The 27637-nt window shown below is 36.7% G+C and overlaps 1 protein-coding gene across 3 annotated transcripts in view; it reads right to left on the minus strand.

The window, feature by feature from the left end:
• STXBP6 (syntaxin binding protein 6) overlaps positions 1–27637 on the minus strand; it is a 59874-nt gene that overhangs the window by 17775 nt on the left and 14462 nt on the right. For 2 of the 3 annotated variants that reach the window (XM_088529275.1, XM_010216316.2), the window contains exon 2: positions 414–544. The exons of the other annotated variant lie outside the window; for it this stretch is intronic. In XM_088529275.1, coding sequence (XP_088385401.1) covers positions 414–544 — 131 coding nt within the window. The remainder of the gene's footprint in view (positions 1–413; positions 545–27637) is intronic. 3 annotated transcript variants of the gene reach the window in all.

The following is a 27637-nucleotide window of genomic DNA, read 5'->3' on the forward strand; positions in this document are numbered from 1 at the left end:
GCACAAAACTGAATCTCAGAAGCCTCTCCTCTCTATTTTTGCTTCTGTTTGCTGCTCTGCCTTACAACACAGCTCCATGGAGCTGAAGAGGACAGGGCAGATGGGACTCTTTAGTAAGAAGAGCAGGATGAAATATAGGGAAAGGCACAAAGAGAAAAAGAGGAAAATATGACGAGCTTTGCCTCCTCTGGCTTTTTCCAATGAAGTACTTCCAATGAAGTATACTTTGCATACTCCTTAAACTTCCTTTTTTTTTTTTTTTTTTTTTTTTTTTTTTTTTGAGAATTTGCACTTAAACCTATATATTTCCAGCTGCCTTTTGAATAGTGGAAAGACCGTCCGATTCGTAAATTCCAGAAATAAATTCTAGAAGAGCTCAGCTGCCCTGTTTGGGAACTGTTCAGCACACTCACCCGATTAGGGTCGATCCCATTGACCTGGCGAAGCTGCTCGAGCATCCACTGCGTTCTCCTGACGAAGGACGTGGAGCCTTCAAACTGCTTCACCTTCGTAATAGATGCCTGAGCTGGTTTCTTGTTCGTCACTGAACATATTTTAAAAAAAAAAAAAAAAAAAAGTCTTTTTATTTCAACAGTATTTAACAGTAAGGTATTTCCTACAATGTACTGCTGTAGCGCATGCATGAAAGCAAACACCTACCACTAATTCTGACATGAAAGACACTGAATCTGAACGATTCCCTTTCTCAGATAACAGTGCTTAAAAAGCACATTCAACATTGTCAAAACAGCGGTGCTACACCAAACGTGCATTATATTACTCAAAAACAGGTTTTTAAGCCATTAACAGGTTAAAGTTGCCAACATCTTGCAAAACAGAACCAGAACTAAAGTCTTTTCAGCTCCTTTTTCCACAAGCCCTTCAGTATTCTCTTTTCCCCACATCGATTACTTGAAGTCCTCATATCCAACCTCTTATTCGTTTTTTTCCTTTTTTAATCCTTTCAGAAAAGGAACAACATGACTAAAGATCTATGCCAGACGGCTTATGTACTATAGCCATATATGAACTCATTTTATTTAATGAAACCTGAACTGACTTCCACAGCGTCAACTGATTCATAAAACTACAGATTTCTCCATAAAACAATAGATTTCATAACGTGTCAAATATAGCTTAACATCTGATATTCAATTCCCAGTTTCTAGTGAACAAGCATAAACATATTGACTTACTGCATCAAGAAACCACAGGAAATACAGTCCATGAAAAAAGATAGACTTGTAAAATTTAGGAACTAGAATCCAGGAACTAGAATTCCTTTCCCTTCCCCCAAATATTACGTACAACAACCATAAATAATAACAATCTTACTTAAACAAAATAAAGACAGTTTAACACACACACATAGGGATAAGACTTACAAGATAACATAGATTTTGAAAAAAAATGCACTTTCAAAACAGTATTAAACTCATGATCAAGTTTTCAAAATGTACTTAAACATTAAAGTTAACTTTTCGACAACAGGAAAAACATGCTTCCTGTATTATACTCATTCTCTAAACAAAGATATTTCCTTTTCATCCATGTAACTGCATATACCTTAAAAATCTCCCCAAATAAGCTTTATAAGCAATTTTAATAGACATATTCAGTATATTACTTGCATATTCTTTTTCTGTTGCCATTTTTTCTTAAATCACTTCCAAAATACATTTTAGTTTTCAGAAATATTTTGTAGAACCACTGTGCTGCACAAGCTCTTAGAGCCGTTATGTTAATTATTCTTCTCTAAACTCTTTGTTTTCTGAAATCTTTTTATCCATAATGATCCTCCAAAACCAGCAGTATGGAAAGTCACTGTTCTCTGATTTCAGATGCTGGCTTTTAAAATAATTATGTCAATAGACAGATTGTGGTTTTTTTTGTGCACTCGGTTTACCCAAAATAATTAGGAAAGCCAAGAAGCCAATAGCCTGGTAGTTACATGCTGCTTTAGGATGAAAAATTATCATTTTCGCAGATCACTGTCTCTTGACGTTAAATGTACTGTGAAATCGAGTAGTAAACCTGGATTAATATACAAAAAGTTATTTTTGCTAACTCAGAACTATGTATTTCATTTTGGTGTGCATCTGAGCACATAAAAGTCCAATCTTCTCCCATTGGTAAGGGATTTTAATTTGATATTAACAGTAAAATAAATTCCAAAAAAATGGTAGTAGGCCATGAATTGTATTTAAACACACTACATAGTGGATAACTGCTTTTAAGAAATTACCTCAGAATAGAAAGCAGAGCTGGACTCAATATGTTGACTAGTTTATTGATAAGAATATAATAAACATGTTGCCAGAAATGTCTTAATTGTCAGCAGAAATACTGCAAATCAATTTGTTGTAGTATCTGATTCTGCATTGCATGTCAAATGCCACAAATCAGAGGAAATCAATGTCATGTCAGAAAGCTGACAGCAAATTTAGAGCAGAATAACTACTTAGATGTAAAGACTAAGTTTATTAAAAAAAATACAGTTGAAAAGATTCACTGACTTTACTAGTAGTATACAAAGGTTCTACCTGTAAATAAATTCAAGTCACACAAACAGACCAAAAATTTAGGAATTTGCCTTCACTCACATCCTTCCTCACAACTCAAATAGATTCTATAGCAGATTCTATAGCATCCTATTCAGATGGATATTTCTACAGAATAATAAAAAAGCAGTCTTTAGCAATGGCTCAAGTTTAAGCGCACACTATACACACACCACATTAGAATTAGAACTAATAATTTTGCAAAGCACCACATTTCAAACCAGGAAACAGGACATGGAATAATTATATGATTAATTGCTTTTTCCACAGGACCTTTACCATTTCTAATACGACAAATGGATAATAAGTTAATGAGATACACAGCCTTAAGTCTCATTTATAACAAACTTCTCATTGCCGTAAATACATGTTTTTCTCAGGCTTCTCAATAGCATACATTCTAGCGCTCTTGAAAATAAGAGTTGCAATTATTTTAAGTGAAAATATCAGATTGGGTAGTGAGGCCCAGAAGGATTAATCTCAAGATTTCCATAGCGTTTGTCCAGCTGGTTTGCTTTATTCTTATTTCTCTACATAGTACTACTTAAGACCAATGAGCAGCAATTTTGTTTTCAGCTACGCAAAAGAAGGTCACACTAAGTGCCTTAAGGCAGCAAACTCAGGAGTATTCCCTTTAGTGATCAACTATAAAGAGCTCCTGATTAGATGACTAGGTCAATATCACCACCCACCCCATAGTCATTCTGCCTAGCAGAGGCAGGGGGAGGCAGAGTCCTCATTTCCGTGGCAGCTTAGAATTGTCTGGAATATCTCAGTTGTTGTTTTGGAAATTCAGTTCACGTTACGTGATCAAGTGGTAAGATCTTGGAATCATGACAGTTCTTCCTTTAGGTCTCACACTCGTGGATTACTGCATGCAACTCAACCAGATATATTTAATTTTTTGCTTCTTAGTAGCTAAGGAAAATCCTAGCTGCAATTTCTAGAAGATTCAGAAACAGCTACCCACAACACGACCAATATGCTTTAAAACATTCATTTAACCCATGACAGCTTGACAGTGGCATGACAGTCATTATGAGCTTGCACAGACCTTCTGGCAGCTGGGAGCAGCATCCTCACTAGCTGCTCATTATGTTGCTTTGCAAATGAGAGCACTTGCAAAGGCACTGCGTAGGTGTTACTTGCAAACATGCAAAAGTATTTCTTAATCCAGGAAGAAAAAGAAAAAAAGAAAAAAAAAAGAAAAAAAAAGAAAAAAAAAAGGAAGCAGCTACATGCTCCTAACCACACTCCCTCTCTGAGAAGTTATTCGTATGCTTCAGCCAAAATCCTTCCGAATTTTTATCTACCTTAATAAAACACATGGGAAAGAAGTTATGCTTAAATTTTAGGGATTATTTTTGATAACAGAATTCACCGCTATGTCTTCAAAATAGGAAGCTTCAATAGCGTGAATAAAGCACATCCATTTGGAACCCAGTAGTAAATGGCAGGTCCATACAGTAGTTCTGCACTCCATCAGATTTAAATAAGTTATTAACAATTTAAAGAATATATAACACATATGTTAGCTTACAGATAATATACATAAACTTATAAACAAAAAACATAGAACAAGGAACAGCACGGGACTGAAGACATCAACCATTTTGCATCCTAAGTTACAGGACAAAAGTTGAGTCATACCATGAAATTTCAAGAAGGTTGTGAAAGTTTAAGTGTCAGGCACTTAAGATAAATATTTCTTCAAATGCAAATTAGAGAATAAGAGAAAAAATATTCATAGCAGAAATATTAGAGAGAAAGTCAGGTTACCAAATGTATGTGAATTTCAATCATAGATAAAATTCTAGATTATAAACTAGAATCTAGGTCCTCATTGATTTTTAAGCAGGAAACTGATAAACTCTTAAGGCTAAAGGATACAAAATTCACGGTTCCACTTCACCTGTGTGTGTATGTTTGTATATGTATGTATTTTCTGTAAAAGTGCAGTGGATGTCCATTCCTCAGCTCACATATAAAGTATGCGAGCTGTTAATAACCAAGTAGGGTGGGGGGAAGGAGGGTACTGTGATTGGATTCCACGGTCACTGTATCTAGAGTTTAATCATTTCTACATTCTTGTAGAAATATTGCCAGAAAGCAAAACTCAGTTTCTTTGTGACACTAAGCCTACAAACAGGTAAAAGTTTAAAGGTTTTCTAGATACCTTTTCCTTTACAGTAAAAATAAAATTAAAATGCAGCACATTTGTACTAAACATTATTTGATATCTAGTATAGTTTTATTTTGGAAGAGGTAATGTGATAATTGTATTACTAGCTGTGGTTGAAATGTATTTTTAAGACAGTCCTCAAAGAAAAAAAAATGCAGGTTCTGAACAGATTGTGAAAGAATTACTCCTCCATACTTTTCAGCTCTCCAGGGTTACATATTCAGAAGCTGTCTTTTCCCTGCAAACCTGTGTTTGTGCAACTAAATCTAATTCTCATTCAGCTAGACCCTTCACTCCCAGACTCCAGGGGAAAAAAATCCATATTTCACCAACTTTCAAAAACTCACGGACTAAACCTCTGACACGCACCTCCGGAATTCAAATAAGCTGCAGCTACCAATTAGTTTGAGAAACTGCTTTCTGACCTTCAAGAAACAGTGACCTTCTCACTTCCCTGTCCAATTATTACTCAATTCTATATTCACTTCCGGATTTTATATTCAGAGAACAAGATAAAAGCAGCTTGTCTTGTCTGAGGAAACCAAGTTTGAAGAAATTCAAGACAGATTTCTTTCTTGCAAATATTATAAAAATATAAAGTCTCAAACATACGACAACACCATCAGCTAGATTTCCACAATGCTTCTCTGTAAGGATTCGCCTCCATTTGCAATTCTCATCTCTCTCATCCCAATGTATCCCAAATCAGAAGACCAGAAATATTTCTCTATTCCCCTAAAATGAAGGGCTCTTTTTGACAACTTCAGTGCCATTAAACTCCTCCTTTAAAAGATATTTATATATTTATAATAATATTTATATAAATTGTTATATATAAATACAGAATTTATAACTTGATACATCTAAAACATAATATAACATATAATATGCATATTTATATTATATATATATATATATTTTATCCAATTTTCAATGAGGAACATTAAATCCATTCAAAATTAGCCTTTTGATCTGGCAGATGTTGCAAATTTTATAGGCCTTAATATCAGTATTTATAAAGCTCCAGTGATTATTTTTTAGCATTTAATGGAGATGAAACAAGCATATGATACAAGTGCCAATACTCTAAATAAAGCAGTATCCGTTTAAGAACCTTTGCTCTAAACTCTGAGCTTCTTTGGATTTTTCCTATGTTCTAGTTACTACCTACACAGTTGCTAGTTTAGCTTATTTATATGTAGAGCTAGTTAATTTATATTTATGCATTCATACAAAGATACAATACTAAGGTAAGAGCTATGAAGCAGGAAGGACAACAAAGCTTGCAGCATCAGGCACCTTTCACCATACGCATAGAGAGGAAGGAGAGGTATCTACAAAATGGTCTGAAAAATACGTAGAAATCTTTACTTCCCAGTAAAGTCTGACAATTAGTTTTATCCCTCTGTGCCCAAGAAAACCCCTTTGCTGCTAACTACTGAGCTGGGTTAGGGAGCAATCTGCATCAGCACAGCACACAAACAAAACAAAGAAACATGCTGCGACATGGAATGCCAGGAACAGCCCCAGCAATGCCAGCAAAAGAACCAACTTCCAAAGGAGATGCAGGAGACATTCAGCACCTTGTGCCACTTTTGGTAGTATCTATGGAGAGACACACAAATGTACAAGGCTGGAATGGAAGATCTTAAACTTGACTCCAGGGGTTTGGCACATACCCGTGCATCCGACCAACCAGACGCATACTCATCTATACAACTTAAAAGAAAACCATTTCCACCACTTGGAAGAAAAGTCCTGCTAAAGTTCAGACTTCTCATATTAGCCGTTAACAGGTAAATAAAGTTATATCACATTCATATTTATTTGATGCTGACAGCATGACAATTAAACACAGCAAGTTACATTAACATTAGATTAATTGCTAAATTTTTATTTAGGAGATCTTTTTGCTCAACAGAATTTGTATAATATTTAAATAGATTACCCAAAGCTATTGGAAAACACTTTGAAAATGTCACTTTACACTGTTCACTGCATAATTACACGACCACACCACAGAATTGCACTTTCTGGCTATTTTTTCGGTTAGTGTTTGTTATAATATGCTTTCATACTTAAATTTCTATGTTTGGCAACCTGTGTTTATCTGTTTCTCATCCTTCTACAATCTGTAGCATCCATGGCATACTCTGAAGAAAAACACTATGATAACAGATCAAACAAGGATTTTTGGGGAAAGGATTTATTTTTTGTGGCTAAAAATAGTCGATGGACCTCTCCTCCTCTTGAGCAACTGTATGCTGTATGCTCTACCCATATAAGCCGAGAACACCCCAGAGTCCTTATTTCACTGCAGTGTAGTAATTTTTCACACATATACAACAAATTCGTTCACACACTGTTCAAAATACAGTGTTGTTTAAATCTGTTTTCCTTCCACAAGTTGCCCTTTATTTATTGAACAGTAAAAGAAAATCCAGCAACATATAAAATCAGTTCCTCTGCAAATAAGACTGTTAAGAGCGGTAGTACCTTCTCAAGACAAAAACGAGACAAAGCAATTTGCGCAAGCCTTTGAACAGAAGAATTTTTCTGGCTAACCGTGGCAATGTCAGAACACTTGAGCAAAATATTTTTTGTTGTGCAAAAGACAGTAATGTTCCATAAGAGCAGACGGAGAGCCTATATTTTTTCCAAACATGGTGCAGAGTGAAGAACAAACCACTTTCGATAGGCAGAAGCCCCTTCCTTTCAGAGATTTGCAACTAATTTGCATTATCTTTATTTTTCATAGATTCACTTAAAAACATGTCCTGATAATAGGAACTACAGTTCTTCTAAGCCTATTCAAACATCTTATGCCTTCTCCTGTCAAAATCGAGGACAGGTTCAGTTTTCATTCCTTTTAACTTTTTAACATTAGAAAGCTAGAAGCATTGCAGTTATAAGTTAACACAGTGTTAAAACTGTTCTTCATATAGTGTAGCAATTATACTTTAGTTAATGTATTGATACCAAAGGAACTGTTATTCCTTTGGCATATTTTATATAAACAGATGCAGTTAACATTGGAAAGAACGTCAGGGTTCATCTTATAGCCTGAAAGACCCTTCTGCTTCACTGCAAATATTTGGAAAGGAATCTTGTTAAAAACATATTCGCTTCCAGAATGATGACTGAACTTCCAGGCTTTGTTGGAAGTCTTTTACTATTCCATACTGCAAAGCAGCCAACTTTCGAGTTTTTCCCACCTCCTTTTTCCTGCACAACAGATAGCTAACTGCATTTGAAGTCTCTTGAGATAGTTCCAGGAAAACATAGCAAATTTGAACATTCTATATGTTTTCATCTAAAACCTTATTAAGAGGAACAGGATGGTGCTCAGGCATCCAGCAAGACACCGCTGTGGGAGAAGAAAGGATCAGGTATTCGGGCAGGGCCCAGGAAAGAGCCGTGACCTCCTCAGAGCCAGCAACCAAAGTCATCAGCAGGGAGAGACCTCTCGGCCACCGCAGAGCTCCTATGCTCCAGAGCTAAAACATATGGGACTTCACCTTCTGGGATGTCTCACCTCATAACTAGGAGGTATCTTTCGCTGAGAATTTCAGCCTACTGCAGCATCTGCTCAGTTCACGTTTCCAGGGTAGTAAATCATTGTCACTTGCCTCAGTTTGGGCTGGAGCAACATCACAATGCTCAAATCATAACTTTCTTTCATATGCCTGTTCAGGTTTATTGAAACTGAACATCACTAAACATTTCAGAAAGTACATTCTTTAACCTTTTAAAGCGTCAGTACGTAAATCAAATTTCATTTTTAAAGCTGGCAAGGAAAGTTTTACACATGACCGTGGCTCGCTCTGTTCTGGGAGTCAGAATCAAACCAAAATATTCTACATCCCTGGGGAAAGAAGGGAAAAAATAAACCCAAAATATTCCTTCAAACTGCTCCACCTTCCACTGCCTTGATCACCAAACTACACACTATTCATCCAAAAAAAAGAATGAATTCTTATTTATTTCTCCAAGCTAAGGCTTGTTAGACCAGGTTACTGTGGTTCAAAGAGCATCAGTCTTCATCTTGAGAGCAGGCACACAGAAATAGTTTTGAACTCATCTTCAGATTACATCTCTTGCACTACTCTGCATCGTGTGCAATTTCGATCTTCTTATCTCTCTGTTCCTGAAAATGAAGACTGCATCCCACACAGCCTTTGCTGAACAGGATATCTTACATAAATAGCTCTTGCAGGCATTTGTGTGTGCTTAAGACAATCCAACTTCAATCTAGTTTAGAAATGAAGGCTCAAGATGTAGACCACAGCGACTGCCCATGTGGGTGGCTTAGGATATTGTTTTTCCTTTACCACATTCTAGTCACTTCAGCACCAGCCACTGCAGTGAACCAGTTAAAATCAACACCAGAGGAGTATTTCTGCTCTTAATAAGTGGGATTTGGCAAAGTTCCCACACAAGTTAACAGATGTGCATCCGATGCACAGAGTACACTAGGAATTACCTCACAAATCCTCTGAAAACAATGTTTGAACTTCACAGCACAAATCCCAAGAGGCAGGAGGAGGCTATGGAAAACTAAAGAAGTTCTACTTCATTACTCAGCATCTCACATTAAGAGTACTGTATGAGGAAATAATTAGCTTTCCATATATACATTTCATTAGATAACTTGGCAGTCTTCAGAATCTGGAACAAATTGACTTACTACTTTTCCAATCCTGCAGGGTAAAAGGAACTGTTGTAATGGAATAGACAGTCCTGAAGTGGCTTTCCCCCTTCTATAAAAAGTGTTTTACCAAATGGTGCTCTTTTGTTAATTTGATATTGAATCAACGACCTAGAATAAGGAGGAATCATCTTCAATGCTTGTTCTTGTACTCATGAAGTCGAACTTTTCAATGATCACCAAGCATTATAATCACATTTGAGATGAGTCACAAAATAAACAGAATTTATCAAATTCTTCACAAGAACTCCCTACAGCTTTAACTATCTGAAGAGATACAGTAAGGTTTCTTGCCAAGGTGCTCAGCAGTATTTCCAAGCGCTGCTCAACAGCAGCATATCAGTGCGAGAATTCATCTCTACTTGTTTACCTGTCGATCTGGTTTGCAAACCACTTTGACACCACGAGAGGGAAGGTAGAGCATAAGTAATAACTAAGATGGAAGTCATGAAAGAGTGATATGAAAACCAAATGAAATTGAAACCCTCATTGGGCTGACTTCAAAAGCATTAGAAAATCCATTTTACAGAAATAAGTAACTTGCTGGGCCCCTATAGTCAGGTTGTGTATTTAATCTCGCTACCCTTTCCTACTATATTTTATTCCCCTGATCTGGTTTAAATTTGTGCAATGACGACATTTCTGAAACTGCTTTTTTATTATTATTTTTTTCTTCTCCTTTCAACTACTGATTTGTTGCAGCTACACACAGACCTTGTTTCACCTTGTGAACAAGACACAGATAACTGAAGTAGCTAGAAACAAATTCAGCCATCACTTCAACAGCGGGAAACAGCCCTATACTTAGAATACTTTGCCAATGAGGAGCCCTCACAAATTAACACATCAAAAAGCCCTGCCATGATAAGCTGAGAACAACCAAACCTTTAGAAGAGTGACAAACACTGAACAATCAATTGTCACAGTATTAAAAAGACTGAAAAACTTGAAGAGGAAAAAAACAGCAGTGGAACAATTCAAACAATAAAAATGATATATTTGGTTCCCATTTCACCTGGTCAACAAAAATAACATGACCAAGCTTTCTCATGTCTCTGCTCTTGCTAAAGAGCATGTCTATACAGCTAGGATCGAGGGAAAGAAGTCCTCAAAATCTACTATGTTTCATGTCAGCAAATTAGATGATATACGTATCTATCTATGCTAAGCTAAAAGGTTGCAAAGCAACAGTGAAACAGAACTACTTCTGGTTAGAAACTACTAAGGAGAGGTAGCCTTCTACCACTGGTATGAAAATAAAACATCTCCCAAGCCATACAGCTTTTTATTTTTTCTTAAGCATTTGTGATCAACTCATGCAAAAGTGATGAAAGACACTACAAAGTCTCCTGTATGTCTGATTTTTATTTCAAAAAAGCCTTCTTCGCAGAACATCTGTAATGAGCTATGACTTAAGACAGAACTAGCCAACATTTAGTATTTTACGTGCACTGTAGTAACCAGTGACAACTGTCCTCTTACCAACATGCTATATCTATTCTTTCCATAAGTTAATGTTTCTTTCTGTATACTGGCGTAGTACCCGTACTGGAGTAGGAGAGTAAAGAAACTGTGGTGCTTCCAGTTTAAAGATTTAAATAAAAATATTTCATAGCTCAAAATATTTCACTTTAATGTACACAGTGAAATATGCACCCATCACTTCTTTTAACTCAAATAATTTCATTTCAACACATGTCATCGCAGAACTTTTCAATGATAGAACTGAAAATTTAACTGTCATTTTCTCGTATTTATTATTCTTTAGGAAAAACGTTCAGAAAATGGTTCCAAAGGTGTCAGTTAACCCTTATCTCCTAAGGATCAGTCTATCATTTCCTACAGAAGAGCCTTTCCATCTTTAAGGAGGAAAAAAAAAATATGGGTTTGTTGTAAACAGCAAGAATCAAAGGGGTGCAACAGAAGGGGAAGAGAAAGAAAGGAAGTATGGACATAATTATCAAATAACTTTGGCAGCTTTTATTTCTACAATGAGGCCCCAAGCAATCAAGGAATGCCACGTACCTCCTTACATAACAATTTTAGTGACTATCCCAACAAATAAAGGGCTATCATGGAAAATTTTTTGGAGAGAGAAAATTTTTACACAGGTCAGTCTCATTCTGATAATGCAGTTAGAGGACAGCTGAGGAAGCTCCCGTTAAGAGCTCCCATATCCCAGAATATGGATAGCAAAGATAATGCTAGCACAACTTAAGCTGAAGACTGTCATAAATTGACAGTCTGAGACATGCCTTTGAAAATTTACATAAACAGCTAGTATTTCAAGGTCACACAAACAAGTGCTTGATAAAGATATACTGCTTTAAAAAAAGTATTAAAAAAAGAGTATTTTAATAACGTATTTCTAAAGTTGCATGATTAGGCTGTTCAACTAAGAAAACAAAAGTGTGTCAAAAAAAAGCTCCAAAAACAGAAACATGTGCAACTATCTAACATGTTGTCAGAAAGGCAGAAACTGCTGTGGCTTGAACGTGGACTTCAGTAACTTCATGAACTTTCCCTAAAGTCCATTATATATTTTTTTTTTTCTTACAGTCACTACATTTGTGCTTCCCATCTGTAATACGTAATTATGGGCAACTTGTTTACAGTTCTCTTGATCAAGGATTTTACTGACTTCAAAGATTCCTAGCAACTTCATAAAATCTAGCAGATGAAACACGATAGTACATTATAATAAATAGCAGGTAAACAAACAGGTATTCAACTAATTTTGTATTTCCAGTTTCTAAAGTGTTCACTAAAGTAGGTCATTCCCTGGCAAACACAATTAGAAAAAAAAAATCTAAAGGATAAAGTTCACTATTTATTACAAAACTGGCGTATATCTAACTAAACTTCCTTCCCCATTAAGTGATCACATTTGCATGTGGGTGGACACAAAGGTACGACTGAAACATGCAATTCCACGACACCAGCACTTGCTCAGTTCGCATCCTTTTCCATTTAAAGGAAGAGTATTGATCCAAGCGAGAAAATACATAGCTCCTTACAGACCAGGAGTAATTATTTTTGTATACTGAATACTCCTTACAGGCTGCAGACCTTCTTTCTGTCTATCATTTATAAATGCCAACAGGAGAACATTACTAAGGTTGCACATTCTGATTACCCTCTACCAAAGACCAATTCTAATAAGACAAAAAACATGGCTTACAGAAAAAAAAATCCTATCAATACAGTAAATAAAATAGAAATGCAAAGACCTGGCTAAAAGAAATGTTGGAATTCTCAATATGAGATTTTTACATTTTGCATTAGTATTCACCCTCGAGCAACAAATTTAAGAAAAATAAGAAGCATGTGATACCTGCTAAATGCTGCAATGTGCTCTTCTTACAACTGACAAAGAAAATCTTAACAGGCTGTCAAGCAGACGTTACTGATATGCCTTTTTTTTTTTTTTATTAAAGGCCATAAACAACAATTGATGCTCTTTCTCTCTCCTCTCATAAACTGTAGCTATGTAAGTCTTTCTTCACTTCCACAGAGCAAGGAATTAGCCAACTTTCACCATTACACAGTGACTAAAATACTAGCCCTTGATTTTTAGGGGGCAAGATGAAACAAGGAGATCCACTGGTGAAGTGCGCACCTGAAGAGCTGCAAAAAGGAAATGCAGGTGCATGTGTTTTGTGAAATTAGTTGGCCTTCTGAAGGGCCAGCAAACATGCAAACCTAGGAGCACCTGGGCTCATGATTCAGGTCTTCTCAGGTAAGCTCTGCAGACCCAGAATGCATGCTAATACCAATGTCTGGTTTGCAACAGGGTGCTGGCACACTTCAGTGTTTGAATACAATCTCATTTGAACTTTGTCATCTGTAGCACATTCAATTAAAAAGAAAAAAAAATCTTTTCCATGGAAGAATGTGAAATACCCCCAAACTTTTGCACAAAGCAGCCCCCAGATTTACCCCATGTGTCTGGCTTGCAAAACAATTGTAATAAAACTGTTAAAAGCACAAGTGCTTCAGGTTTTTTACTGTCTGAACAATAGGACTTTTATCTGTCCAAGTTGATAAATTATTTGACTGAAAACTGTTACATGTTCCCTGACAGAACTGAATCAATTTCTGAGCAAAGAAAACAGCCAGTGAATAAAAAATGATTTGGCAGTACATAAAGAATACAATAAAAGAACATCATATAGAGAAAAATATTTTTAAAGCAATGCCTGTATGCTCCAGAAACAGTGCACTACTATCAGTCTTTGACTGGGGGCGGGGGAGACAGGGAGGGGGACGGACAGATTACTTTTTTTTTTTTTTTTTTTTTTTTTTTTTGCAATCTGTGCCTAAGAGTTATGTATTTATATTTATAGCTAAATTAAAGACAGGTGGAAGAAAAATCACTTATGATACTCTGATTTCATTAACCTTTAAAGGCTAAAGCTAAAGGTTTTTTTTTTTCTTGCCTTTTTTTTTCCCCTTTTTTTAAGCTGAAAAACCAAAATGTGAAATATTTCACAAGGAGAAAGAGTTTCCCATTCTCTGGACTATTTTGCAAAATTTACAAAACTAGGACACAGCAGCTCAAACCCGTGTCAGCAGGTAGGACTCCACAGGTGAGAGCCAAGCTGTGACTCCCGGTTTAAGAGCCATGAGTGAGAGGTCCCAAGACCAGTTGTGTTAGTCAGTGCTTAGAGAGGGCGCCAGCACTAATCCTGCTGCAAATAACCTCAGGAGGAGTTATCCCCACAAACAGTTACATTCTGGGAGAGGAAAAACAGAGCGCTACCACAGTGCAAAAAAGCCCTAATCCAGAACGGTATCTGGAGGACAACCATATTTCCCCATTGGAGAAGAAATATGACTGAAGGAGTTTAAGCGGGAAAAAAAAAAAAAGTCTGTAAGAAAAAATACTGAGGAGACAGAGAGAGACAGAGAGAAGAAAAGCAATCTGCATTCCAGCAGATTTCTCACGACAAACACACCAACTATCTGAGGAAAACTGTGGTAACAGCGTAATCTTATAGATGTGTGCCTAAGTCATATACCCAAGTCATATACTCTAATACACAGTATCAAAATGTTCTACTACTCCAAGCTGTATTGCTTGTAAATTCATTCCTAATAGCTTCTTCCTACTGCAGAATTTAGACTCCAAATCAACAGGAGTGTTGGCTTATTTGCTGTCTATTCTGTGAAGTCTATCCTGTAATTACCCTGTTAGAAGTGCCCATAAATACTCTTGGCATAAACCAGTTAAATGGTGCAGCAAAGAAGAAAATCTGTCTGCTCTCCTTACTGTAAATTGCTTGGTTTAAATGCATCACTGTGTTTCTCAAGGGCTTGAAATCACACTGAAATATATTATTAAAGATGTGAATGCAACAGAGAGGTCTTGAACCTGAACTACAAGAGCAACAATTGTAACTCCATATTTTTTTCAGTTGTCTTGCACAGTAATCCTGTATTACACAAAACACTATTATAGCTCACCGAAAGGCTTGCTGAAATACACGTATTAAACACTTATTCCAGTACCTAGAGACACCAATTGGTCACATCCACCCTAGCAAACAGACACCAGTTTGCCTTCTTAAAGCAAGCAAAAAGCCCATATAAAAATATTTTAAGAACTAGAAAACAAGAATAAAAAGTTAGCTGAATTCTTTAACTTATTAATAGCTGCAGATAACCCAGAAAGCAGGAATGTCTTCAGTGATGCATTAAGAAGTGTATCAGTAACACTGGAACACTTGTTATCAGGTTTGGTATTAAAGCATCTCCCTAAATAACAATCTTTAAAGTATTCTTGCTTACGTACCTAAGTTAAAAAGAAACTTAGAAAAAGACTTACAGATTTTAAAGTTTTATTATATATGCACATACTTACTAAGGTATACTTGCAATACACATGTACTTACACATACACATGTAGAGTTGGATGATTTCTCTCTCTCATAACAGATTTTCAGATTTCCCTAAGTCCAAAAATACCCTTTCTTATAGAAGGCAACAGAATTTAAACAATGATTACTTCCTTCACCTTCTAATACTAGCAGGGCATAATTTTATGATAGACAGATAAGAAAGAGATTTTTCTGGCAAACCAGTTAATGAAATAGGCCTTCTGTTTTTATAAGAAAATAAGTTACATTACAACAAGCTTTGCAATTATGTTTTCTATGAGAGACTAACCAAGCACAACTTAAATTATAACATTCAGAACATCATTTACAAGTATCTAGTTATTAGTTTCAAATCATTAAGAAAGAAAATGGTATACTTGCAAATCAATGATAGGCACAGCTACATTTCAGCATGATACCTGGACTCACTTATTTAAGGCAAAAGAAATCAAGCTCCTCCATGGACTATGGCATATTAGGCAAGACTGTCCAACAGGTCAAAAAAAGCTGCCAGAAAGGGATCAATGTGTCTTTCCCTCTTAATAAAGAGAATTAATGTTTAGCACATCATGCTCCACCTCAACTAGCAGTTTCATTATAAAAGAGCAGAAAAAACACACAGCACAAATTCCCAGTCCACTCTCAATTTAAACATATGGCCCTTAAAGCAACTCATCAGCAGAGGCGAATCAGTAGAGATCCTTTCAAGTCAGTTCATACTGAGTTTGTTCATATCAGATGTTTTGTAGATCTAATAAGTATGAGGATAAAAAACAACAAAGTTCTGCCAAAGCGATAAAAGAAGCAATTTAAGCATCACCAGCAGTTCCAACTAGCAGTTTCTTGTATTTATTAAAAGAAAAGGAGATTTTTTTCTAGCTTAGAAACAAGCCATGCTGGTAGATCTTTTCTGGACACCATATCAATCATCAGTACAACAGTAATAAATCAATACACCTCTACTCATCAAGTTGAAGTTTAAAAGAAAAGTCAGGATTACTAAGCTCGGTAAATCAAACAAAGTTTCTAAAGAATGTGTTATCAACAATTCCAAAAGGACTTACTGACCAGTACCACAAAATACGATGTTTACCTAAATTAAGCAGTCCAGTATTATAAAAAGGTTCAGCTGAAACACACAGGAGTAATACCCTCAAGTCTTTTATATTAACTCAGTATGTATTTTTATATTCTACATGTTTGTATTTAATATTTTTTACTTATTTAAAATGTAATTAAGATACCCATATATACTAAGAGGTATATTTGTCACCTTCCATCTCATAGAAGACAAAGTATGCCTAAAAATACAGAGTAATGTTAAAATAGGAATGCTCAAGAACTGTGTAGGGATTTCTTTTCAATGAGAGAAAAAAAATAAAAAAATATAAAAAAAAGGGAAGGGTGTAGACAGAGGAGGAATATGAAATCAATCCTAACTTTATTAACAGCACAAAGATGAGCAATAGAGAACATTTTTTCAGTACTTCTAATTTCATACAGTAAACATAAGGCACAAGTGAAGATAATTGAAAAGGAAATACTGCTTTTATATATGCAATTTATAATTAAACTGTGTACCTGTATAAAACAACAAACATACTAAAAAGACTAGATGGGTTAAAACAATCATTACAAATTCACACACACAAAAAGGATTCACAAAAGGCATTAAGCATAAACAAACAGTACCCAGGTTCAGTCAGTCTGAGGTTTAGAAAAGCTTTGGAGCTTCTATTGAGGGCTATAGTGGTGTGTGTTTGCCCTGCCCAAGCTTGTTCCCTCCAAGCACTCATTAGTGGCCAGTTCCCTCCAAGCATTCATTAGTGGCCAGTATCAAAGAAAAGAGGGCTTGATGGATATTTCTTGATATTATGTTCCAAACACTACAGACCAACCCATCAGTCACACCCTTGCTCAGGGACATGGAGTCCAGACTAAGCTATTCGGACAATCAAAAACCACCACAGAATACAGCCCAATTTTGTTAAATTATGTATTCCTCTGAAAATTATCAAACGCTTAACTGACTGTGTTAGGAAAAAAAAAATAGTGAGGGAAACTTTAGAGGTATTTTGTGAAGTAAGGTGCTGAACAATGGAAAAAAAGAATTTTTATCCAGTAGCCCAGCTTGCAGTATTTTAGAATATTTTCAGAAAAGGTCTTCAAGACTTTATGCATTTTCAAGTGAACAAAGCCTGAAATTCCTGCAGAATTTTCAGCTGACTGATCAAATCTGCTACAACTAAACGACTTCAAATTGTCTTTATACAAGACAAATTGCATTTTTTACTCACATTTAATTTCTAATGCATGCAGAGACATCATATAATTTGATATTTTAGTCTAAATTGAAAACAATCAGCAACAAAAAAGGTAAGCAACAGAGGCCTCAGTATATTATCAACCCATATAAAATTAAATTTCTTTCAGATTGAGGCCTGAAGGACTTGTTGATTTAAGAGGAGAGAAAATAGAAACAATACCCCCTCCAAAACCTCTTCCCTCCTGTCCCAAATTAATCTCCACTTCAGCAATAAATTTTATTAAGATATAAGGTGAAATATTTCCAGGAAAGCATGACTAAGCATTAAGAATCTCAGAAATACCTAAAGAAGAAATAGACCTTTAATCCAGCCCTCCTGTGACAAAACACGTGACTATCAAAATATCAGAAAGGCCCAAAATCTGAAAAACAAATCAAAAGCAACGTGCCTCTGCGGTTAGTTAGAGGATTTAGTGGTTTAAGCCATCAACACCTATCAACCTGGTAAAGCCAACATCAAACTTTGTATGTGAATGCACAGATAAGGATTGAAGCGCTCCACGCTGCAGTCACAGTACAGCATTCCCGTGGCATTCTGGAATGGCCTTGTTTAAGCACACTTAAGCACACTAATAGCACATTTGCAAAACAGGGGTCTAGGGAAAGCACATTTGACACCCATGTTGCTACTCACTGCTAACTCCCCTGCACTATGTGATCACATTGCTTCTTCTGCACAAATATTCTATCCAGAATTAGACATACCACGGTTCCACGCTCCTCTGAAAACCAAGCTTACAGGCTACAGAAACAACGGCACGCAGGGCAGTATCTCTGTAAGGACGGTGCAAAGATCTACCAACCCAAAGACACACTACTCCATTGCAATTCCTTGTTTTGCAGGATTTGATGACTTAACTGAGATCAAGGTACTCTGCAGCTATGGGCAATTACAACAAACATGGTATTATATTTTTGAACTTCCCGAAGTACTGAGTTAGAGCATTTAGCAAAAATGCTAATGCAGTCACAGCACCATCTGATTTTCCTGCTCAATCACTTAGAACAAAAACCTTCTCCCTCACTGTCTGGAAGACAGGGCAAATGGACAGTAAATGTCTCAAGGATGCTGCTTAACCAAGCAAAAGCATATCTCATACAGAACTAGAAGCTATTTTCCTGGGCTCAGATATGCTCAGTTTTAGGAAATGGAACTAGGAAACGCAGGATTGGACCCATACACTGCTGTTTCTCAACCGTACATTTGTATTACATGCTACTGTGGTCTGCAGAGGTCAGACTGGCGATGCTGCCTCTCAGAGCCTGTGACAGTGACATTACAGCCTGCCTGAGAAAAGGGGAGAGCAAGACAGGCACTGCTGGCACAATCCATTTGTCCCTAATGGTCCCCTCTGCCCCATTTCACAGCCAGCCATCGACTGCTAACTGCATCAGAGCTCTGCATCTTTACTTGATATTTCAGGAAGAAAACAGCACCGAGACACCGTGCTATGCATGTGGCCTAAGGATAATATTTCTTTTTGATTTAAATTGAGTAAAATTCCAGCCATACAATGTCAAACTGGGTGCTGCTTCAGTGGCATAGAATTACTTTGACTTGCTCAAGCTGGAAGGACTGATCATACTGTATCATGAGGTGTCTTATTACCATAGTTTACAGTTTCTCGTTGGCTGCGTAATATGAAGTATGTGTGTGTGTGCGCACACAAAAGGGCTCTGCACAATGAATCATATAACTACCTCTGTCCGCCTTCATCAGCTGAAAGAGCAGCGAGCTTCAGTACGATTTACTTCTAGAAATAACAGATACAGCATTTTTCATTTCAAAGGAATTTAATAAAGGCAAGATGTTTCTACAGAATTTCCATTACACAGAAAAATCACTGTATTTTTCCATAGAAACAACACAAATATTTTCCCAGATCAATCTCTGAACACTTACCTTATTTTTTATGGTACATAACAGAATTTGCCTTTAAAACCTTGTTGGCCAGATTAACTTAAATTTCAGAACAATGTTGTGAGCTGGACAGAACTGAAATGGAGGGGAAAAAAAAAAAGAAGTCTGAAGGCAAGATAAGATACCCCAGTACTAAAATTCTCAGACTGAAGTTCTCAGTGCATTCAGTTTTTAGCTTTACAGAAAAAAAAGTTATGGGCAGTACATTGTCAACAGCTACAATGACCCTCACAGGTCTGACCTTATCTCCTGCTAAAACTGAGTTAGAATCTCCTTGCCCCAAGACTATGTGAAAAAATGAGAAAGAAAAAAATATAGTAGTAAACCTCTGACAATACTAAAGTTGATTCAGACAAAGATTTGAGAGAAAACTCCACCAAAATCTCCTTGAAATGCAAGTTCTAAACATTTATCAGCATTTATTCATTTAAGTACACATTAAAAATAGCAGTTAGAGACACCACAGAAACAGTTGTTCATGATAACTATCTCTGTGAGAAACCTTTCACGCTTGTTCCACACAGGTCCATTTCTGTTGCCTTTTCCAGCTAGTAATTATTCAGTTAGCAGCTTGCTAGAAAGTAGCACAGCTTTCAGCTTCTGTTTGTCCAAAAAAGCATGGGGGTGCTGAGAAAGATGCTTCAACAAAACCAAAGTAATTTGAGATCCCTCTGAAATAAATAGCCAAAAGACTAACCCACAGAACCTCTTACTGCAAGCAATTTAACCCTCCTATCTTTTCACATTAACGTTAGCACAGGACTTTTCAAAAGAGAACAAGCAATCAGAGGTAATATTTAAATTACATATTAAAAAATTGCATCATTCTTCTTAACAGAGTCCTGCCTTGTCTAACGCCATTTCTCCATCACCAGCTTTTCAGTAAACAGCAGCTTTCTCTTCAAATTTTAGTCACTGTTCATGAAACAATAAACGAGACATCAGCGTATTTGGCAAACAGAGATATAGTCATTAGTACTTAAAACCAGATTTGCTCAACTACTGTGACAGCTGTTCACAATATTTGCTGAAAAATAATGTCATTGCACTGGTGAGGGACCGTCACTGAAGCCTTCTGTGCTTCTCTTAACTCAAAATGTACAAAAAAATCCCCACACCAACTAAGGAAAAAAAAAAAAAAAAAAAAAAAAAAAAAAAAGCTCAAACAGTTTGCTCTTCAATAAACCAGAACCTTAAACCCACAAAATTAGCCAACAACTTGAAAATGAGTTTTAGCTAGAAAGAGCTATACCATGTAAGTGGGAGCAACTGCTCTTCAGCAGATACATCTGCACTGCAGTTCCAGCGCTCCCCAGACTGGCTTCCATCACAGCTCTGATGGAGATGCTGAAGAAGGAGCACTACCCTTGAAAGCTCGTGCTGTGTAGGGACACATACTGCAACGCTATCAGGGCGGGATGAGTCCCGTTAGCATGGCAGAATGGAAACTGATAGCAATTAGCTACACATCAAGGGTTTTCTGGGAATCCATTTAGCCTGCTAGAAATTCTCTGAACACATTATTAGGGCAGAGAATGCCAACACAAGCTTGATGTGATCCAGAAGACAGAACCTAGCTATAGAAGCTACAGGTTTCAGGAAAAGAAAGCAAAGACATAAGGATTGAAAAGATAAAAAAGTTTGATGAAAATCATGATGATGTTGAAAAAGTTACAGGGGAAGGCAGCTGATCAGCCAGAAGTACCCAGTCTTGAAGGATTTATCTTGATCTGTCACTCTCCACAGTCAAAATCAGGCTGAAAGATAAAAATGCACCTATGATACTGACAAACAGATGGCTTAAAGAATCATCCCAATAGTTCTCAAGTGCTCAAGAATCACTGGAGGGGATCACAAGAATAGTAGAAGGTTTATTGTTTTAGTTATGTTTCAAAGAGAACTCTCATTCTAACTTCTTTGTGTGCTTTGTATTCTGGCCCATTTCCAGAATAACAGGTGTTATGACAGCAAGATTGAAAGACAGTAACCGCAACCAGATTATTTTAAAGGAAATAATCAAAGCACATTAATTTTCCCAAAGTCAAAATGCGTTATCAGTCAAGTGATGTTTTACATCAACCTCACCCATACACATTATCCATTTAAAGAGTGACCTAAATAAAAGGGCAGAAACTTTTAAAACTCCTGTTGTTTGTCAAATTGTCCAAATAGAAGGGCTATAAATTTCATTTTAAAAGCCTGATACCTTGCAGGAAGCTTCTCTGTGCAGTAATACAGACCTTCAAGGGACACAGCTTTTGCTCACGCTCATGGAGCGCACATGCATTAGCGACATTAGCACCATGCTCATATAAACGTCCTGAGAAGAGGGATGTTGCCTGATGTAATATTTACACTGCATAAGGAAGCAGTTCTTCACTGATCCCTTACTATGACATTCAGAATGAATGAAACTGAACAGGAAAACCAATAATGCTCCTGACTCTCCTGACAATGCCAATCATCAACAATATTTCTCCTGGAGAGGAAAAAAAAAAAGTGGGGGTGGGGGGGCAGGGAACAGGTCTATTCTGTACATTTTCCTTAAACAGCAAATAAATGTGATACATTTAGAAATGAAAATTTCATCTACAAACAGTAGTGATACCTAATAAATCAGTGGCAAATAAAGAGCTCTTATGAGCATACAAACATGCCAGAGACAAATGCCTATGTAACAGGCATCTGGGATGCAGAAAACCATCTTTGAGATGCTTGTGTGTCCAACCAAGTGGGAATAGTTATGCGGTTCGCAGTGTGGCTGGGAAATGCTGAGCAGCTTGCTAACATCTTCTTTATTTAAAGGGCAGCTGTGCCCCTTGGCTTCCTCTGAACATGAACATATACATGGCCAATTCTTTAGGGGGAAGTCTATGTAAACTACTGTTCCAGCCTTTGAAGAAAGCACATTTCTTGTAAATGTTGAGGAAACAGCAACAGCTGCTGTTTAGGAAAACTGCTTACATAATACCTCAGCCTCACTGTGCATTTTTTTGTTTTGATAATCTACACATTTTTATTTTAGTTTTAATAAATCCTTAGCTTAGTTTATCAAGTCTTGACTTGCTCTTACCTAGTTTGCATACAGCATGCACAAATTTGCACCACCAGCTCATTCAGAAGCTACCCAAGCACCCAGCAAGACCTGTGGGCAGCACAGGGACAGGAGCTCGGTGACAGCACAGCTCAAACCAGGTTCTGCCAGCAGATACTGTTTCTCTCTGCGTCTGCTTTTACTGTGTCCCCTTACTGGGGGTTCTGTGGTCACAGGAAAAAGAAAAAATAAAACAAACAAAACCCCCCCCAAAAGAGCCCAAGAAAATAAAATTATTTTCCAGTTGAATCAGTTCCTGACATGGAAGCTACACAGCTATATAAACAGCACAGCCAGCACAGAGGGAAGAGAATGGCAACCTAGGCTGGCACCAAAAGGTTGAAGATTGAAGACTGCTTTAGAGGTTCCTGACACATTCCCCAGTTCATTATTGAGCTAATTCCTCATCTTCCAAGATGTGGGCTGTCACAGGCCCACATTATACTGGATAAGGGACTTGACTTAATACCAACTCAACCTCAAGTCGTGTGGCAGTATTCTGTGAACTCTGCTATAGGAGATGGGTTAAAATTGAGCTTCAGGATCCTGTGTTCTATAAATTCTAGTTCAAGTTACAGCTTTCTCATTGATTCAATGTCTAGTTCGATCTATTTCAGGAAAGAGAAGTGCAGAACACCCAACAGGCCTGAAAAAAGCAAAATATCACAGCCTGAAAAGGAACCCATGAAATCCTCAATAGTTAAATGATAATAATTGATTTACATGACAGATACAGCTACTTGCTTTTTTAAAATGGTTTATTGACTAGCATTTCTTTTCTTTTTAAAATATTAAATGTCTTGAACTGTATCCTACAGAGTCTGATGAACTCGAGCTCTTTACTTGATGAGATCTGAAGTTATGACACCTTAAAATACGAGATTAAAAATGGACTGTATTTCAGCAAATAGATTCAGATATGTGACTATCAGACGCATTTCCTATGGGAATTTGATAACTTCATGTTTTCAGATGCGAACGCTCAATAATCATTATTGCTTTAAGAACCTTTCAAAGCAACTTTCAAATTCACCCACCATCAAAACAAGTATGTGCTATCATGAAATTAGAACTAATCTTCTTCTGGAGGAATATCTAACTTTCTTTTACTCTTTGACTAGCCACAAGTTTCTCTCCTTAGCAAAACCCTGCCCTCACTAGCATCGATAGCTGGAATTACTACAAGGGCAAAATTAAATGCACCACTAGCGCCTTATGAACAAACTGATTTTTCTCTTAATACGAAACTCCACTTCTGTATATCCAGATAAAACTATAAGCACAATCAGGAGACCACTGAGTAACACTCAACATATTATTAAACCCACCCATACAGTTACAGCTCACAGAAATGTAAATATATCAATATATACCCACATCAATGCTGTGGCAAGCTCGCTGGGCTTTGCTAGGAGAATGGAAAAATACAATTTTATGAAGCTGCTTAAGATACTGTGCACTTTAATCTTACATAAGAAGGAAAAGTGTCCTGTAGAAGTACCTGATTAAGTATATGGGGAAAGGCAAAACAAAAATATTCTAATCCAGAAAGTTAAAATGAAACTTGTTTTATACTTGGTCCCCAAATTTTAATACATATGAGTACAATAAGCTTTTAAAATTTTCTCCATAAGTATCCTTCATCTATTGTAGAGCAATTACCTTTAATATTACCAAACAAGTCTTTTATCTCAGCATTTTCTTTATATAGCAAGTTAATTTCCAGAAAGTTGAAAATAAACAGGCCTAGGAAACCAAATGGTCTTATGTTCAAGTTTTCTAAGATAAACGCTCTCTTGCCATCTGGAAACCTTCCCAAAACGTAACTTCTGAAGGACCTGCTTGAGATTGCCTGGAGTCCTTCTTGCCACCACAAAACTGCACTCGAGCACTCCTTCACTGAGGAGGTTTAATGAGCTATCAGAGTTGCATATATTTTCTCCCTAGAGCAAATAAATATAGATTCAAAAGCCCATAGACCTGAGATGATATCACCTTGTTCAAGCATTTAGAGTCAAGGCAAACTGGGACTTGTTTGATAATCCTTTGTTATTTTTCTTTTTGTAGCTCTTGGAGGAAAATCAACCAAACTCAATCACCACTTAAAAGTTCCCCAAATTCCTCAGCTTCCCAATGTACAGTACAGACCAACCTTGTGCTGAGAATTCTCAGAAAGGATCAGATCTTGAGATTAGGCCACACATGGTAGAGATTTACCATGGTGATTAGTAGATCTCCCATGAACATATAATAAAAACTACTACCTAGTACTAAAAAGTCACATTTTAAAATGAAAATCTTACTATCCCTACCACTACCCTTACATTAATGTTACTCTCAGAGGACTTTCTTTTGGCAGTACAGTATACTAGCTAGATAACATTAATTGGGATCCCAGCTTCTTATTAATCCATTTTACCAACCTAGGAAACTTCCTCAGCTTTAATTTTAGAAGCACTCTGCGGATTCATAGTGAATTCTTGGGAAATAATTAATGCTGTTGTAATTGAGGCTTGAACATAGTACTCTGCAATGCACACACAATATTCAAGTATTCATGCAAGATAAAACTATAGTAGTAGCATTTAATCTTCCACAGGGTATGTACATATTAACTTCCTTCTTCATTATATTTGCCAGTATTTCAAAACAATTTAGGCTGCTTTTGTTTCAGTGTTTATATTTAATAAAACTTATCAAGTCATATGATATAGTACTGACCTACAAAATTAATAGTATTTCAAACATGTAAGGCTGTTTGATTTTTGTTACAAGCCTTGGCACAACTGTACCAATGAAAATGGTTGATAACAACCTCCTCAGCTTCTGACTATTTATTTAGATTCTTTAGATTTTTAGCAGTCTTAGATGTTGACAAAATTGCTAAGCTATACCTAAACAAACAAAAGCTGTATTTTAGCAAGAAAGACCGAGTCTGACTCTGCAACTTACAACTGTATATCCCCAGACTTTAACAAGTTCTCTCACTGTTTTTACTTTATCTATTTCCCCATCTATAAGGAATATGTAATGAAAAATATTTAACGGCAGGGGAAGTAGCTGTATCTTGAAAGCTTGCACAAATACTGCTAGCAGAGAACCTGTGAATATACAGTGCGGATGAAAATTCTGCCAAGGAAGATTATCACATAGGTGACCCTGTAGAGCTAAGAAATACAGTAAGGCTTAAGTAGGAAATTATTGAATTTTATTACTGCATTATGACAAACAATGCGAATCTGCAGACTGAGGTTACTCATTACATAACTGATCTTCCCAATGATTGATTTAAAGTTACAGTACCACAGATGAAAGTTCCATATAACAGGATTCACGCTTGGTTGGTATTTTTTTCTTATTATTTTAATGTTTATATACAATGTACAACAAAGTAAACTGTCCTGAAATTCTATTCTAGTCAAACAGGAATCAGAACAGCAGGATATTGTCTTTGACCTTAAGAGACAAACTTTCAGTCTTTGAAGAAATGTTTTCCAGACAGAATTAGACAGTATTTCAGAATATACTGAAATACAGAATATACTGAATACTCATATTTGGGCAGAGTAGTAGCCGAGTTCTTAGGCCTAGGAAATACTGCTGGAAAAAAAAAATTAAGCGCCAGGTGTCTTGCAGTGTTTTAAAACATTTGCACAAGAGAGGTCAAAGTTTTCCAGGACAAAGATTAAAAAAAAAAAAAAAAAACCCACCACCATACCTCCCCACACCTAAAAGGGGTACAGTTATCCTCACTAGCACTTTTGTGGAAATATAAGATGTTAGCTCCAAAACAACCCAGAAAGCTGAACAAAAATAGACACCTATCCTACCCTGCAATAACTTTAATGATGTCCCAGACAAAGCCAGAACTATACATTAGACACAAAGTAAAATGAGACTTACTGGAACTGGACACATTATTAATCTGATTGTATAGATTAACTGCACCATCAACAGGGTGCAGTGCTGTAGACTGTACCTATGGTTCCTTTCCTTTCCTCCTCTCAGGGCTGCATGGGTCATGCTTCCTTACACCTCACCAATCACCTTGGAAAGTTCATCTTCAAACAGCTAACACTCCGAGGGCAGATGAAAACAACACAAGTCCTTCAGAAGTCACCGATACTGTCATGAACTGCACATCAACAACCACCAGTGCAACACATGATACGTGAATTTCAGAAAATTCACTGCATTTCAGAACAGTAAAACAAATCCTATAGGTGCTCATGTGTAAAGAAATGATACATATAACAGGAAGGTGTTCATGTGTAAAGAAATGATATATATAACAGGCATTCACAAAAAAAAAAGTCCTTTTTCTTAAAGATGTCCATAACAATGACTTTTTACTGCTCATATAACATCTGGAGGGAGCCATATTATATCTACCCCCATCGTGTTTGCATGTTTTGATATGCATTTGTAAATCCATCTTTTTTTTAACCTGTCTCAGTCTGCTAGTTAATGGACTGCAAGCTAAAACTTTATCACCATATTACATATCATATTACACCAGTGAAGAAAATCATGCGGACCCTTACAATATTTGAAATACCCGGAAAAGGAGCATCTTGCCACCTGACTCAACCTCATTTTGAACTTTATGCAGCCAACACCAGCCACAGTGATCACTTCTTGGGAGGATATTTTAGCCTGACTGCTGCTGCCTTAATTTAGATTCAGTTTCAATAAAATCATCACGAATACCATTAGCTAAAATACCAAAACCGTGATGATGCATCCCAGGGGTTCTTAAACTCACTCTTTTGGAGTTGGCAATACTGCACTTATTCCATAGCAATATAATTCTTGAAACACTAACAAGCATCCCTATTGCAGGGCAGAAGGCAAGCTCTTCGGGTAGTAAGGAGGCAGCATTTCTTGGTGAGTGGGCCAAGCTAAGCTTCGCTTAAATTATCTTTCAGTACTTATTGCCCAGTAAGATCACATTAATTTCCACACT

This window comes from Tinamus guttatus, unplaced genomic scaffold (genome assembly GCF_059628265.1).
Source record: "Tinamus guttatus ecotype Peru unplaced genomic scaffold, ASM5962826v1 Tinamus_guttatus_pri_ptg000327l, whole genome shotgun sequence".
In the NCBI taxonomy this organism is placed as follows: domain Eukaryota; kingdom Metazoa; phylum Chordata; class Aves; order Tinamiformes; family Tinamidae; genus Tinamus; species Tinamus guttatus.